We start from the raw sequence: 18066 nt of genomic DNA on the forward strand, positions 1-18066 counted from the left end.
GTTTGAATGCCTCTGTGCTTGCAGTAATTATTCTAATCTTATCCTCACGATCCTTTTGTGAGCAATACGTAGGAGATTGTAATTTATTCCTAGAGTCATCATTTAAAGCTGGATCTTTAAACTTTGTTAATAGACATTCTCAGGGTAGTTTACGTCTATCTTCAAGAGGCTTCCAGTTCAGTTCCTTCAGTATCTCTGCAACACACTCCCAAGGATCAAACAAACTTATGATCATTCGTGCTGCCCTTGTCTGTCTATGTTCAATACCCCCGTTAGTCCTATTTGGTACCATTATTCTAGAATCAGTTACACAAATGATTTGCAAGGAATCTCCAGACTGATTGCACTTCCCAGTATTCAACCAATAAGCCGAAGCTGACTGCCTGCTTTACCCATGACTTAGCCTATGTGATCATTCCATTTCATCCCTACAAATTTTTATGTCCAGGTATTTGTATGAGTTGGCCAATTCCAATAGCACATTTCTGATATTATAGTCATTGGATACTATGTTCTGTGAAGTGCACAGTTTTAAATGTTTTGAATATTTAAAGCAAGTTTGCCAATCTTTGCATCACTTTGAAATCTTATCAAGATTTGACTGAAAATTTATGCAGCTTCTTTCAATAGTACTTCAATAATAATAACTGCATCACCTCCAAAAATCCTGAGGTTACTATCAGAACTGTCTGCATGGTCAATAACATACAACATGAACAGCAAGTGCCCCAACACACTTCCCTGGGGCACACCTGAAGTTACCTCTACATCTGACAATAATTCTCCATCCAAGATAATATACTGCGTCCTCCCTACCAAAAAGTCTTCGGTCCAGTCACAAATTTAACTTGATACCCCATACAATCTTAGTTTTGACAATAAGCATAGGAGTGGCCCCAAGTCAAATACTTTCCAGAAATCAAGAAATACTGCATCTACATGACAGCCTTGATCCAAGACTGTCAGTATGTCATGTGAGAAAAGTGCAAGTTGGATTTTGCATGATTGATGTTTCCAGAATTCATGCTGATTGGCATTGAGGAGGTCATTCTGTTCAGTTAACTCATTATGTTTGGTTCAGAATATGTTCTAAGATTATACAACAAATCCATATGAAGGATACTGGGCAGTAGTTTCGTAGATCACTTCTACTACCCTTCTAGTAGACAGGTGTAACGCGTGCTTTTTTCCAAGAACTGGGTATGGTTTTTTGTTTAAGGGATCTACTGTAGATTACAGAAAGGGGGGGGGGGGGGGGGGGTCTAACTCAGTCACAAATTCGGTATAGAATCTGACAGGGATTTCATCCAGCCTTCTAACTTGGTTCAATTTTAATGATTTCAGCTGTTTCTCAGCACCACAGACACTAATACTTATTTCTTTCATCTTTCCAGTGGTACATTGATTAAACTGGACAATTCTCCTGGGTTTTCCTTTGTAAAGGAACATTTGAAAATGTAGTTAAGCATTTCAGCTTTTGCTTTACTACCCTCATATTCAGTCCCTGTCTCAGATCACAACTGAGTGGACACTAACTTTGGTGCCACTAAAAGCCTTTACATATGATCAAAATTTCTTTGGGTTTAATGAAATATCATTTGACAGTATTCTGCTATGTTAGTTACTGATGGCATCACACATTGTCCTCTTGACAGACAAATGAGTTTCATTTAGCATCTCACTATCTATAGCACTAGACTTTGTTTTATACCTATTATTTAGTAATTTCTGTTTTCTTATAAGTTTTTTACAGTGAGTGTATACTACAGAGGGTCCCTCCCATTACTGGACACACATCTGTCCAGTTCATGATCAATTATTCTTTTAAACTTGAGGCATAGTTGCTCTACATGCTTCTGCCCTGTGCTGAAAGTTTCAAGTTCCTCATTGAGATATGACACTACTGATTTTTTTATCTAGTTTACTGAACATACGTATTTCTTTCTGCTTGTTTTAGTCATCCTTTGTACTTTGGTAATCATTGTTGCTATTACAACTGTGTCATGGTCACTGATACCAGTTTCAATGTGGACATCCTCAAAGCGGTCAGGTCTATTTGTTGTCACTAGATCCAGGATATTTCCATCATGAGTGGTGTTCCTAACTACCAGTTCTAGGTAGTTTCCAGAGAAGGTATTTGGTAATGTTTCACAGGATGTGTTATCATGCCCACCCCAAGCAAAACTATAATTTTTCCAATTAATTATTGGACAATAGTGTCTCCACCTCTGATTACAGTATGTTTGTGGAACTTATGTACAAGTGAACTGAGCCTTTCTATAAAATTTTCATTTACATCAAGAGATGAGTGTTGTGGGAGATAGAAGGATCCAGTTACCATTTTATGCCCCCCCCCCCTCCCCCGATACTTAGTCTTGCCCAAACAGTCTCACATGCAGCTTCAGTATATATCTTGTGGATTTGAGCTTTTTGTCTACTGCTTTAGCTTATCATCATCAGAAAAACCATTCAGAACTTGATAAACAGTGATGTCAAGTATTTCTGTCTGAGTTCTAGATACATTAACATTTATATTCTGAAATAAGAAATTATTCTGATGGGAAAATTAACTGAATAGGCAAGATTCAGTGTGGCCATTAATTTTGCAGACCAGATCTTCCACCTGTGTGTGCCAGAAAATTAACACTTAAGTCTTATAGTGTCATGTTTGAAAATTTACACTAGAAGTGAGTCAGTCTGCTTAAAAAAAAACTGGAGATACCATGAACACTGTCACAATAGCTAAAAATGATTAATGTACACTTTCACAATATATAATTATTTACACATAATTCTTTAGTAAACATTTCCACAAAATGTTGTTCTAAACAAAAACAGTTTACATAAGTTGACTAAAAGTGATGCTGTTCTCGGCAGATAGCATCACCACCTTTTTTTTTTTTTTTTTTTTTTTAGTTTCAACAAAATGAAATTGCTAAGTCAAAATTGTTAGTCATTAGTTCTTCAATATCACATGTGACAAGCATACTTACTTCATCCATGTGTTTGCACTGTCCATTCAGTACCATCAGAACATTGTGGTGATGTCTTAATTCTGGACACTCATTAAATGGAACAACAGAAAGAAACACAGTAGTTTTGTTTAAATGTATATTGTAACTTAAAATCTGACCATGTATCAACAAGAGACATACAGTACACGTTTACACACTAACATATGGAGATCTCTCTCCCTCAACAAACAAATGAACTCATCACAGTGGCAACAAAGTTCTTCCGAGCTATTTCATTAACACATGCAACCACATTGTGTTTTCTTCAAACAGACTTGGCTGTTAAGATTCAAGTTCAAGTGATTCTTCTGGCAATCACTTTTTTATTTGTACGAAATATAGGATAGTTTGTTTACGACTTCTTCCAGTTTCAACATTCTGTACACAACAATCACTATGGTTTCCATCACTGTCTTAATTTTAATTATTACATTTTTATATTAGTTATAATCAAAGATTTTATTCTGACTAGATTATTAGAATGAATGGCCGAAGAAAGAGGAATTACAATGATGCCTCAGAATTTAATCCTCATAAAAAGATAAAGTAATACTGAACACAAATGTTAAACACCTGTCTCTCAAGAAATGAGAGATTTTAGTCCAAGGTTAGTCTACAAATCAAAGTTATTTCTCAATCTAAATTGCTACTAATAAAATTGTGCAGAATCTATTGTACATGTCAGTTTACTTCTTTTATATTTCACAACAAATGAAATATGACTTCTTCTAATCACATTACTATCACCAAAATAACAAAAAATTAAGGAAATTTTAAGGGGCAAAATTTATAAAAGTGAAGGCACTGGTGCCAGCAAGTGAAATTTACACAAATCAAATCTTTAAAGAGTGACAGAAAACAACACAGTAAATAAGAAAATGATCCACTCACTTTTTTTTCTATCCCACATATCAATATCTGACTCCGAAGCTGAAGGCTCAAACTGTATTACTAATACAACTGCTAAATGCAGAAAAATGGCTCTTACATTAACTAAACATGCCACAGCTCACTTGTGGTATTATATCTGAAACAACTGTTTCCCATGTATAATTATCAGTCTACTTTTTCATTTTTCCATTTAAAAATAAAGAAGGCACAGACAGAAAGAAGAAGACATTTTTTAAGTCAGCTGTTTCTAGGAACTAAGCTTCATAATACTATTAACAACACAAATGATGTCACTTTCTGTAACTTTTTCCTATAGAGAAACAGATTTATTCAGTTTATCTTGCCGAGAAACAAGTAAATAAGTGAATGACATCCTCTAAGAAGTGAAGTGATGTGCCAACTCATGATACGTAGATAAACACATTACACAACTATTTAAAGTTTTCCATCACTTCAAAAGCGACAAATGGAGAACTTGGAAATGAAGGGCATGTAAAGTCACATTTTTCCACATGGGGAGTAAATAGCATTTGTCTTCCAAGGCCATCGGAATGTGGAAAGACTTAAAATGACCATTATTCATATTTTCAGAAATTGTTCTGTCCTCTTTTAAAATGATCACAATAATAATATTAGCAATTTTTATGAAATGGTGGTGATCAAAAAGTTTCAATGGTACTGTGTTTTGGTATGTAAGCCTTTCTTCATATATCACATAGTTGTTTCCATGGAATAAGGCTTTGTGGGAGGACAAGGGAACAGTTACTTACAGAAAAAGTATTACACTTCAATAAAGATATTAACCCCAACTTCTAAATGAGTAAAAAAGTCAGTACTTACACCAAACTCAGTTAATGTACCTACGTAGTTAACCGTCTACAAATGTTACTCTATAATGGATAGCTGCCGATTCCAAGTTTCTTCCAAGTCAGATTTATATAATTTCAGGGCATTTTCTGTGTACTCTTCAAACTTGTAATTAACAGTTGTGATCTGTCCTATTCGATGGAAATGTTTTCTTCGAATTCCCATCCGGTAAATTTTTGCATGCTAGTTCACTCCCTATGTTCTCCATTTGTATACTTTCTGGCACAGATGTCTGATTTTTAAAAACATAAGATAACACTAATCTCCATCTAGTGTAATGTCTCACTCATTTATCCAATCTCTATACTCATTTTTAATTTTTTTGTTTTGATTTGCAACTGTATTCATCATCATATTACAAATAGAAAATATAGTCAGCTACACACACACACACACACACACACACACACACACACACACACGAGTTTCAAGCATATTGGAAGGAATACAATTATTGTATTGTTACAAAACTGCATTCTGAAAAAATACTGAAATACGGTTGCATATGTGAAATTGGGCATCGAGAGAGAGAGAGAGAGAGAGAGAGAGAGAGAGAGAGAGAGAGAGAGAGAGAGAGAGTGGGGGGAGGGGGGGGGGGGGGAGGAAATACAAGAAAGGTATAGATTAAAGACAAATGGAATTGAAGTTGAGAAGGGACAACAATGGATGAGAAGTGGATAAGGAAAGATGACAAATACGCCGTGCGCAAATTCTAAAAGGAAAGGTAACTTACTTTTTTTTGGGACAGTGAATAGATTAAATAGCTATGTGTTCCACACTGTCAACTGTTTTGTGCCAATTTCACCTATGAACTTAACAATTTCAGTAAAACATATAATACATAACATAATTCACATTACATTTGGCATTGAAGTATTCATGATTGTAACCTTACAGTCTATCACTTACGTCTATATCAATTAGAAACTGTGAAAAAATTTCTTTACTTTTCTATGTACAAATCTACAAAAGTAAAAACAATATTGACTGTATTAAAGAATGTGGGCTGCTACAAATAAATGTGAAGATATGACACAAATACTGTTAGTAAAAATAGTTATTACATGGCCATTGCTTTCTGACATGAAGACTTTTTAAAGGTGATAATAAAATTATCATGCTTATGCAGTTCATCATAGTTTGTAGTTCTAAAGTGAAATTAATAAAGGTTAAGTGAAGAAAATAGCTGTACTTTCTATTATTAATTTCATAGTTCTCCACAATGATTACATAATGACATTTACCAAAGAGAATACTGCAATTACCACATCTAACCATCCCAGACACACGTTTAACAGTCTTATGAAATCACTAACAGCTGTTGAAACAAGAACCTTTATCATTGTGTGTGTGTGTGTGTGTGTGTGTGTGTGTGTGTGTGTGTGTGTGTGTGACACAGGAAGAGGGAGGAGGGAGAGGAAGAGAGGGAAGGGGCAACACTGATGATAAACTAAAGAAAGCATCAACTAATTGAAACCATAGCAAGCCATACCATAGTGATTGTGTCAAGAACATGCAAGTAAATAAAAAAATGAGGGATTTATCAATATCAACAAAAGTTTCAACAACTCTATCAAAGCAATTAATCGGGTGCATATTAGTGGCACATACTTTACACAAAACCTTCAATGCCGGAAATGACTAGTTACATTGCACAGAGTACCAGAGTACTGGTACGATGTCCACCATCAAAAAATGCAGTGGGTTTTTCTCATAACTGAACTCTATAGAATAAAGATGTCAACGCAACAAATTTTCAAGACAATGGGGGAATAAAACTCCACAATGAGGTAACATCAGAAAATTCTTCTTTGTGTCTAGAGTCACTTTGAAAAAACAGATGAAAGGCAATACAACTTTTATATTATTTTTTTCTCTCTCTCTCTCTATTTGCTATGAAGTGTATAATATTTCCCAGTGATATTATACCCTAGTATTATTAGAACTATGCTCAGCACTGTTATTAATCTGCTTATGGATTTCAACAAGATACAGTCAACAATATAAAATGCTCTACAAAAATTTTTAAAAAAATCAGTAAGGAACAAGAAGTCTTTTTTGGTAGTCGATGATGAAATTTACTCAGAGCTAACGGTGCAATACAAGTAACTTTTCTGCACTGAAGAACATAGCTTACATGTGAAAAATTTTATTTCCAGAAACATTTAAAGTGTTTTCCAGATACATGAATATTAACACACTGAGTGAAAATTGGCGCTGGAGTTAAATTAAGTATATTCAAAGGATTTTAAAGCATTTCTGTTGTAGTAAGGCACTCAAATCTGCAAAACTGGCAAAATTTCCTGAATTTTCTCAAAAGCAAAGACTGAAATGTGTAGGACATCTACATAACATAACAATTTACTTATACAATTTTACATCTCACATTTCAGTAATGGACAGATTGTCGCATTGATTAGTGTGTCTGAGATGGTTTCTGGGTTCAGTACACAATGAAAATATTTACAATATGGTTACGTGTTAAAACAGTTCTGCCTCTAAAAATACTTTCATAAAATAAAATGAGGTGATGTCACTAAATAAAATATTTTCATTGCATAAAATGTAAATAAACTTAATGACCATTTATCATAACCATGCACTGAACAATCTTGCACAGTTTCTAAAAAGTCACAAAATTTTATATTATGACAGACAAAAGTCTTAAAGAATTATGGCAAAAATAGTGCTTAGAATATTATACCTTGATAAAATTTAAAAATACTGTGCACTTCCATATCAGAAATGCTTGAGACTAGCCAGACAAAAACTGCAGTTCTTAAGAAATAATTCCTCTTAACAAAATTAGAACTCCGTAGTATGTCACAATGAATGGCAAAAACCCTGTCACTGGCACCCAGAGCAAGCCCTCATTTTCTGGATACCAACAGCCCACTGAACTGCTAAAAACCATTTCATGGCAACCAGCATCTCCAACTTAACCAGGAAAATATGCAAACTTCAAGCCTGCCTGTATTCATGAAAGCAGATACTTTAACACTGTTTCCATTCCATCTCATTTCAGTAACAATACAGCAGAATCACAAGAAACCCATTCTTTCAAAGCACGACATCGCCATTCAAAGAAGATACTTTAAGGGAAATGTCACAACTGGTAAGGCTTTGAAGTGCATTTTGAGAGCCACTGTTGTGGAACGTGACGTCTGATTTCGATTGCTCCACTCCAGTTCACAGCCAAGATGGCAGGCAGGTTCTGTTCTGCATGAAGCATTCTTCACGGCAACAACCTAGAAAAATTCACTGTCAGCAAAAGAATATATCTTTCATCTGATATTATGGGGTAATCTCTGTAAGAAACTAAAAATTATTTAAGGTAAAATGTATTGGCCACTTAACACTGTTGGTTTTTATGCACTTTTAATCAAATATGGAGTGTCACTTTAGTGAACCAAAATTGTAAGAAAAAATTGAATTGTGTTATTGTGACAGTGAATAGCATATAAGAAACACATGGCACACCAGCGTGAGATCGCTTGGTCTACATGCATAATGTATATGGACACAGGTATGCAGTATGATGGTTCTGAGTGTGCACTGTGAATGTCTTAATGACGAAGGATAACACAGCTAATACTTTTGGCTTTCATTAATTATGGCTAGATTAGTGGCAAACTAGAGACCAGCCACAGTCATTACAAATTGAAATAGGAGTTGAACAACAGCTTTATCATAATTTTGTTTCTATAGAGAATATTTCAGCAGAGAGAAAACATTCAAGGCAGTGCAGGAATGACCGACAACAAGCCACACCACAAGCTAGTGAAGGATTGTTATCTTGTCTTAAGCACCCAAAAAATTCCAACCAGTGCATCACCTTCCAGGCTACAGATATCACAGCTGACTGGGTCACACACATCCCACCCAACTGTGTACAGCATCTGTATGCACAGTGACCTGCCAGACACATCTGCATCCCCACCCCCAAGCACCACCAAACAGAACACAGCGAGTTACATTTTTGGCCTTGACAATGAGTCCTGTCACCTAAACATCTGATATATTTAATATGCAATACTGCAACTCCATCATGTTAATCTTGGGTGACATCCTAGTTAGGAGGTTAGAATAGTAAGTGCATATTTAGTGCATTCCGAACCACCCACCAGCTGGTGGTCAAGAACACATGGTACGAGTGCACTGGTCAACTAGAGTGGTTGTGATATACCCTGGAATTTAATCCAACTGGGCACCAACAGTACACTGGACATCTAAGGATTACATAATTACCACAGATCATGGCTCATCGATGGAAGCCAAAGTGGAGTGCCTGATCTCTAGCTGTTTTGCATCCCATACTTCCTTGATAGGGCATAACTCCCTACTAATATTCTACAACAATGAAAACAATCAATTTTGACAAAATAATGTAACTGGATGGATAAATAAAAAATCTACTCAAAAGTGGCAGCAGAACCCACACATAAAAGAAGGTTACGACCAGGCAAGCTTTCCAAACCAGTGGCTCCTCCTTCAAGCAGAAGGGCTAAAGGAAGAGGGCAGAGGGCTAAAGGAAGAGGGCAGAGGGCTAAAGGAAGAGGGCAGAGGGCTAAAGGAAGAGGGCAGAGGGCTAAAGGAAGAGGGCAGAGGGCTAAAGGAAGAGGGCTAAGGGACGAGGGCTAAGGGACGAGGGCTAAGGGACGAGGGGTAAGGGACGAGGGGTAAGGGACGAGGGGTAAGGGACGAGGGGTAAAGGACGAGGGGTAAGGGACGAGGGGTAAAGGACGAGGGGTAAAGGACGAGGGGTAAAGGACGAGGGGTAAAGGACGAGGGGTAAAGGACGAGGGGTAAAGGACGAGGGGTAAAGGACGAGGGGTAAAGGACGAGGGGTAAAGGACGAGGGGTAAAGGACGAGGGGTAAAGGACGAGGGGTAAAGGACGAGGGGTAAAGGACGAGGGGTAAAGGACGAGGGGTAAAGGACGAGGGGTAAAGGACGAGGGGTAAAGGACGAGGGGTAAAGGACGAGGGGTAAAGGACGAGGACTGGAGAGGTCTAGGAAAAGGAGTAGATTTCAAGAAAATCACCTAAAACAATGGGTCTGGGGAGACGGGATGTCTTCCCTTCTCATCGCCTGCGGTAAGTCTCTCCTGAGCCACGGCTCTGAATGACTTTCCCGGAATCTACCCCTTTTCCTACAACTCTCCAGTCCTTTTACCTTCTTTTAAGTGTGTGTTCTGCTGCCTACTAATATTTTGTATGCCACTAGTACAGGAACACCACATCATACAGTGACAGATTCTTTAGAACGCCCTATATCTGAAAGTTTATGGCACGGCACAAATTTGTCTGAGCACCTATCAGTGCATACATTACTGCTGTGTTTCGTATTTCAAGAGTGGAGAAGACACTATAACTTACACATTTACTATTTCAATTTGGAAATTAAAACTGGGAGGCAAAAGTCTAAGTATTGTCAATGGAAATATTTCAAAATAGGAAAACGGTTCTGCTTACAGAACTGTTAAGATCCTTTCTCATGAATTATCTGAACCACTTTCCAATCTTCCACACCTGTCTTTTCAGTGTGTGTGTGTGGGGGGGGGGGGGGGGGGTGGCTTGTTTATTTTTGTAATTTTACAGATATGAATATAGCTCAGATTATGAAAAAGTCAAAAAATTTGTCAACTGCTAAAATTATTTAATGAAACAACATGCTTTGAGGTACAAAATTTGTCCTCAAGTTGCAACGCAATACAAAACATATTTAATGTAAGTACACACAGATATTAACATTGTTTTTTTGAGTTGTGACGTGCTGCGGTCATCTTGTAGTGAAAGAGTAGAAAACGTAATAAGAGGTCTGTTCAAATAAAATAAGAATTAGTAATCACTCACTCCATTCACACAAAATGGCTGTCTTCTTGTGGTGTTTTCAGTTACCTGCATTGTTATAGTTCCTTGAGCCTTGCTAACCACTGTTCACAAATTTCCAAAGGACACACAAAACACATCACTCCTCATTTTGTTTTATTATCAGTAAGTCAATACTGGTGTTGTCAACCAGTTGCAATGTCTCCTCCACAAAGCTATTTTACCTCTGATGTTGAAATATATTACCATAAGAGAGAATGATAATGTTATTTTTGAAAATAGTAGTGTAAAAGTTATTTTAAAGGATTACCAATATATTGGTCGAACACCAACACTAATACATTATTATTTTTACAGATTTTCTATTTTAATAGTATTGAATTGAAGTTGGTGAAGAAATATGGGTTCTTAACATATTGTAATTACATTTAGGATCTCATTTTTCCACTTGAATATTTCAACTCCCTCCAAGATGTCCATTCTTCAGCTCTTCTCAAAAGTACACATTACTTTAAGATGGTTTCTATTGAAACACTGTGTGTTGTTTCATCTATGTTTTTCACTATAGCTGACTTGTTAACATTATCAAGTCTGAAGTATTTGTTGAAGCGAGTGCATCACGTTACTTTATAAATTCCCGATCAGCTATGTGTGTCAGCTGATTGTGAGATGTCATGTACAGGTTTCTTCCTAAGTTATTGGTGGCGAGAGTTACAAATGTTTCTGTATTGCCACTGCAGCCTGAAGGTGAGGTTTATACCTCTTAACATGTTGATTAATTAAATAATTTATTAGTCAGCATAATTCTGACTGGTAGCAGCAGTCTCTGAGAAACCTTTTCATATTTTTGAAACAGTCCTAATGTGTCTAAATATTTCACACAACATAACACTTACAACCAAAGAGGTGCTTAATATCTGGAGTCAAACAGAAGTCTACATGAGTGCAGGCACCATTTTGTCTCATTCCAGCAGTAGTGGTATTTTCAAAGGCTGACCACCAAGGCTATGTGGCTGCTAGTTTAAAGCAAGCAGGCAGGGAGTATCATAGTCTACACCTAGGGTTTCCAACCTGTTAGTTTACCTGGGCCACATTCAAAAAAGACAAGTATTTTAATGTAACACACACTGAAGAACCAAAGAAACTGGTACATCTGACTAATATCGTGTAGGGCTCCCACAAACAAGCAGAAGTGCTCCAACACAACACGGCATGGATTTGACTAATGTCTGTAATAGTGCTGGAGGGAACTGCACCATAAATTCTGCGGGGCTGTCCATAAATCCTTAACAGTATGAGGGAGTGGAGATCTCTTCTCAACAGCTCGTTGCAAGGTATCCCAGATATGCTCAATAATGTCTACGACTGGGGAGTTTGGCGGCCAGCGGAGCCACTCTCTAGCAATTCTTGACACGTGGGGTATCGCATTGTCCTGCTGGAATATCCCAAGTCTGTTGGAATGCACAATGGACATGAATGGTGCACGTGATCAGACAGGATGCTTACGTACGTGTCACCTGTTAGAGTCATATGCAGATGTATAAGGGGTCCCATATCACTCCAACTGCACATGTCCCATACCATTCTGGAGCCTCCACCAGCTTGAGTAGTCCTCTGCGAACATGCAGGGTCCATGGATTCACAAGGCAGTATTCGCTCGATACAATCTGAAACGACTCATCCGACCAGGCAGCATGCGTCCAGTCACTAACAGTCCAATAGTGGTGTCAATGGGCCCAGGCAAGGTGTAAGGTCTTGTGCCATGCAGTCATTGAGGGTACACAAGTGGGCCTCCAGCTCTGAAAGCCCATATCCATGATGTTTCGATGTATGGTTCACACGCTGACACTCGCTGATGGCTCAGCACTATAATCTTCAACAATTTGCAGAGGGGTTGCACTTCTGTCACACTGAAGGATTCTCTTCAGTCATCGTTGCTCCCATTCTTGCAGGATCTTTTTCCAGCCACAGCGATGTTGGATATTTGATGTTTTACTGGATTCCTGATATTCACAGCACACTCATGAAATAGTCATAAGGGAAAATCCCCACTCCATCACTACCTCGGAGATGCTGTGTCCCATCGCTCTTGCACCAACTATAACACCATGTTCAAACTCACTCAAATCTTAATAACCTGCCATTGTAGCAGCAGCAGCAACTGATCTAACAACTGGCTGGACACTTGTTGTCTTATATATAGGTGTTGCCAACCACAGCGCCATATTCTGCCCATTTACATATCTGCCTATAACAGTTTCTTTGGCATTTCAATGTACTAAGCACTAACAATAACTGCTGAGGGGGGGGGGGGGGGGGGGGGGGGACCACAGGACAGACCAACAAGAGAACAGCATCGTGTGATTGTGTAGCAAGAGTTTCAAATTGAAAATATTCAAGTTACCATAACTTTGCATAAGCAATTGTGTGAGAGATGTTCACCTTTTGAGTATCACTGATACTTGCATTCGGCTGCATGTGTATTGGACACCCCTGATCTAGACGGAATGGCAGGCCAGTACTTACCAGTAGGAGGAAAAATCTACGTGGGTGAGTCAAATGAAAACCTTAATTTTGTAATAACAAATCGAAATTTCACGGCGTTATCCTGTAGGTTGGTGAGCGTGCTACAAACAGCGTGCAGAATGGCCTGTAGGTGGCAGCATAGTGCAGATGCACACCTACCGTCGCAGTATCAGTATATAGACGGCCACCCCACTTATGACTTGCATCAGGGAAGAATAGCGTTCCGTTATTCGGTTTTTGCGTAGTGAAGGCGTGACACCTACTGAAATTCATCGACGAATGAAAGTTCAGTACGGTGATGCATGTTTGTCACAGCAGCAAGTCTATGAATAGAGTAAGAAGTTCGCAAATGGTGTGACTTCAGTGGAAGATGCTCCTCGTCTAGGTCACGCACAATGAGTTGTGACTCCACAGAACATTGCAGCAGTTGAAGCCATAGTGAAGGAAAACTGCCGAGTGACACTGAATGACATTGCAGCATGTTTACAGATTAGTCATGGGTCAGTACACCACATTGTGCATGATGCGCTTCAGTTCCGCAAATCTGCAAGATGGGTGCCACGGCAGCTGACTCCTGAAATGAGAGAATGACATGTTGATGCTTGTGAAGAACTTATTCGGCACTTTGAATGAGAAGGTGATGGCTTCCTTGCAAGAATCGTTACTGGGGATGAAACCTGGGTTCACATTCACCAACCGGAAACAAAGAGAGCGGGCGAGGAATGGTGCAATTCCTCATCACCAAAACCATAGAAGTTTCGGACAGAACCATCAGCAGAAGTTCCATTCTGATGAAGAGGTATGCCATGTGGTGTATGAGTGGTTGCGCAGACTACCAAAAGAATTTTTTTCTAACAGAATTTATGCACTTTGTAAGTGCTGGAGAACTTGCATTGAGTGTGGGGGATATTATGTTGAAGGTTTGTACCACTTCTGCACAATAAATAATACTTAAAAAATATTTAAGGTTTTCATTTGACTCACCCTCGTAAGTACTGCTAATAGACACACACGAAAGTAGAAATTTTTGCTTCTCCTCAGAGAAGAAAGAGGGACAGGTTGTGAAAGGTAGGAAAGGGGGTTCAGCTCACTTCAACCACAGGTAAGAGGTTCTGTCTTTGTTCCCTGAGAAAGAAACTAACAGTTCTGCATGCAGAACAGTTTTTATTATTTTATGTGTGTCTATTGGCAGCACTTAGAATTTTGCCTCCCAGCCAACAAGCATTCTGTCTCTCTATAATTTTATAGGGTTTTTTTTAGATTAATTTCCCATTTGATATAAAATACCTGTAAGTTAAGGTGGCCTTTCCATTCCTGAAACATGAGGCACAGCAGTAATGTGCGCACTGACATGACAGCTATTTGGATATTGTGTGCTGAAAAATCAACCACTTACACTGGGTGGTGTTCATCTACCAACGGCACACAAAAGATTAGTACGAGGATGATACTCAAAGCAATACAGCATGTAAAACAGCTCCCCATGCCAGGAATCACATAATGACTGACTAAATCCATTTTTCATACTACTTCCTCCCTTTCACAATAAGACAATTGTCTTACGTACTCATGTCACCAATTAACACATGGAGATCATTGCAGCCTGCAGTTCTCACCAACAGAAGATGATATTGATGCCTTGACAAATGCTCCTAATCCTGAACTGTTGTAGGAAATGCTACAACCCTAATTAGAATTTAACAACTGTAATGGAGCGGACAGAAGAGTCCCTAGTATAACGCAACTATGCAGACTAAACTGGTTAGAAACATACTAGAGTTATTTGGTATTTTATTTATTTTGCACCACACCATAGTATTTTTAACCAGCAAAAAATGTAATAATATTATGAAACATTCAGAGCCAAGATGTTCCTACTTTCCCTAAGATTTTCCTCAGTAATGAGTAAAGGTGTAGCAACTTCACACGTCTTTTCTTATGTTATGATTGTGTGTTATTTCTATATGTTCCTAACTTCTATGTACCACAAACAATAGTGTTAGAAATAGTTACCAGTGACAATAGCAACTGCTAAGTACTGCCTTAGGTGCGCCTCACAGAGGGGCGACCTCGATGCCACCTTCAGGATGAATAGTAGAAGTTTGCAGCCCGGTTGATGTCATAATCAGCAGCAAGCGCCAACTGAAAGAGGATCAACTGTTACTAAATGCACAGCACCAGGGCACGGAAGCATAAATGCTGTTTACTTCACATACCAGGTTATGTGCGTCATCCAGAATAATCTTTTATAGAAATATTTTTTGAAGATACATCTGGAGCTTTCTTATTTCAGTTAATATTTATTTCTATTGCTAGTTACTTGAGGAAAAAACCATTAAGTTAATCACAGAGTGACACACTTTTCTCAATTGCTATGAGTTCAGCAATTTCGTTTCACCTGCCTTTTTACGTTATATTTTAAAGAAACCCTTATCCCCATCTTTTTCAGTTGAAAGGTTGTCTCCATAATATGTTTTCAGTCGATTTACTCACAGAAAGACAGTCTACCTTTACATTCTACTGACATTATAAAGAGAAACGATATCGTAAAATTGCAGTTAACCTCTTTTGCACTGTGCTGCATTCACGAACTGACTCACAGGCCTATGCTTAATACAGCTGCTGTTTCACCAATACTATGTAATAAAGATTGTTCACCAGCTGCAGTTTTTGCTGAACCTAAGTGATTAAAACACACCAGAATTGAACAGTAGGCATACCTGCCAAGGAAAAAATGTGGGCATGCTACACCAGTTTGAATACTTGTCCCACAATATTTCAGTAAAGACACAATGTCCAGGTCATAAGTGTGAGCTGTTCCATTCTTCTGCCTTCTAGTCACTTCACTGAAGCTACAGACTTGCACTTTGATGATCAATATGAGAAGAATGTATGAAAACACAAGACCTAAGTTCTCTCGGGTACTTATAAAAGCAGCTCAGACTACCCAGAAAGAAATGTCTTTAAAGATTTACTAACTCTACATTCAAATTAATGCTTCAGTATTACAAATGTTTTTATTTACCCACCGGAACTTAAAACATAGTGTCAGTAAGTTGGAAGCTGTACAATATCAAACATTCTGCAACTATATAAAACTCTTCAATTATTCTTAAGGTGTTTTTATAAGATATATAGATTTCATTTGTTTGTTATCTCTCTCACACACACACACACACACACACGCACACACACATGCACACGCACACACGCGCGCGCGATAAAACTATTACCTGAACAAGTTCTTCACGCGATGCCTGTTCACCAACTATGTCCCTTAGCTGCACAATGCAGCTTTCTAAACGGGCAGAGTCTTGTGTTAGTGGAAGATCCTCCAGTGAACTGCTATCAGATGCTTCTACCTGGTTACAGAGAGGTAAAATGGACTCAAATTTCCATTTCCCTGATATAAGACCAGTTTAGAAACATGCCAACAACAACAAAAATGAGCCCAATGAAAGTTAAATTGTGGAAAATAATGACAGAGTTAGATGAAGTGTTCACCACTAACAGTGATATATACCTTAATATCAGCCTCAATTGCAGCAACTGAGATCAGTATTAAAGTATAATGACTTCATGTGAGAAGTTTCATCCATTTTTAACAAAATAACTGCAAGCAATGAATAAACACCAAGACCTTGATATTTCAAAGGTGAGTGTGGTAATACTGTGAGAGTAACTAATGAGTGAAGCACGCACTGATAATAGTACTGAATGAGTCTGGACAACTAATAATTTCCAAATTCATAATTGTGAAACAAAAATCCCAGAAAACTGTTTCAGACTGACATTTCCAACACAACATACATGATTTTTTTTAAACTGATAATGGAAATGACAGGATTAGTGAACTCTGCTACCAAGGCATTCAACACAAAATAGTTATTATTTTCTCAAATTATTAGTATTTTTGTAACTTTAAACATATAAGATTTATATATAGCAATTTTTCTCACCTTACTTCTGCAGCAAATATTTTGAAAGTATTTCTTATCATAAAATATGCAGTAACGCAATATATTTTTGAGTCAGTGCAAAAGAAGATATACTGTGTCCTTGTTGCACACTTATTTCCATAATGATAATATCCTAAACCTATTGAAGACAAATACAATGACACTTTTCACTGGCAGCAACTGTAAGACAGACAGAACACCAGTGGGTAAATGGAAATTAATGTTTTACACAACCCCAATTTACATTTCAATTTCACAGTCTTCAGTATATAACAACAGTCTTTCACATACTATATCACGTAAACTGTGAGTCATTCTAAAACAAGATGGTTTGGTGTAAATTCCAGGTTTTTCCCTAAAGTACATACTGAGTGATGGGATAAAGTTCTGGGATCACATATACAATGGAGGGCAAGATAGTGCAATAACAAAAAAAAAAAAAATTTATTTTAAAGAGAAGGGTTCAGATAGAAAAATATGAGAAGACTCAGAAACAGTGTTTTGAGGTAGGTCCTGCATGAATACTTCAGTTATTAATTGCAGTTCAGAAGACAAGCATCAAAAATTGGTAATGAAGATTAGAAAAAATAATTTATATAAATAAGATACAATGCTCTAAGAAACTGCCATGTTAATTGGACTCCAGAAAGGTTGAAACTAATGTCTTAAATAATACATACAGCACCAATTACGTTTACTCACATGTAGCATGATGTGTTTCAGGAATTTCTTCACATTCCCCCCAAAAAAGTATGGTGTTCATTTCCTACAAACTGTTCCGAATGTGGCAGGAAAAGGCAGAAATGACAGTGATTAAAAAAGTACCCTCCACTGATCCCACCTGGGTAGCCGCGCGATCTAACACGCTGCTCCCTGAGCGGTAAGGTGTACCGGGCCCCGGCACAAATCCACCCAGTGTATAGCTGTCAAGGTCTGGTGCGCCGGCCATACTGTGGATGGTTTTTAAGGCGGTTTTCCA

At 37.9% G+C, this 18066-nt stretch overlaps 1 protein-coding gene across 1 annotated transcript in view; it reads right to left on the bottom strand.

The window, feature by feature from the left end:
* Positions 1-3094: 3094 nt before the first annotated feature.
* LOC124799129 overlaps positions 3095-18066 on the bottom strand; it is a 128469-nt gene continuing 113497 nt past the window's right edge. Inside the window, exons 17-19 of the mRNA XM_047262669.1 lie at positions 16362-16490; positions 15142-15270; positions 3095-8033 (exon numbers count right to left, since the gene is read on the bottom strand). Of these exons, the coding sequence (XP_047118625.1) occupies positions 15211-15270; positions 16362-16490 (189 nt within the window). The 3' untranslated portion in view covers positions 3095-8033; positions 15142-15210. The remainder of the gene's footprint in view (positions 8034-15141; positions 15271-16361; positions 16491-18066) is intronic.

This window comes from Schistocerca piceifrons, chromosome 1, assembly GCF_021461385.2.
Source record: "Schistocerca piceifrons isolate TAMUIC-IGC-003096 chromosome 1, iqSchPice1.1, whole genome shotgun sequence".
Taxonomy (NCBI): domain Eukaryota; kingdom Metazoa; phylum Arthropoda; class Insecta; order Orthoptera; family Acrididae; genus Schistocerca; species Schistocerca piceifrons.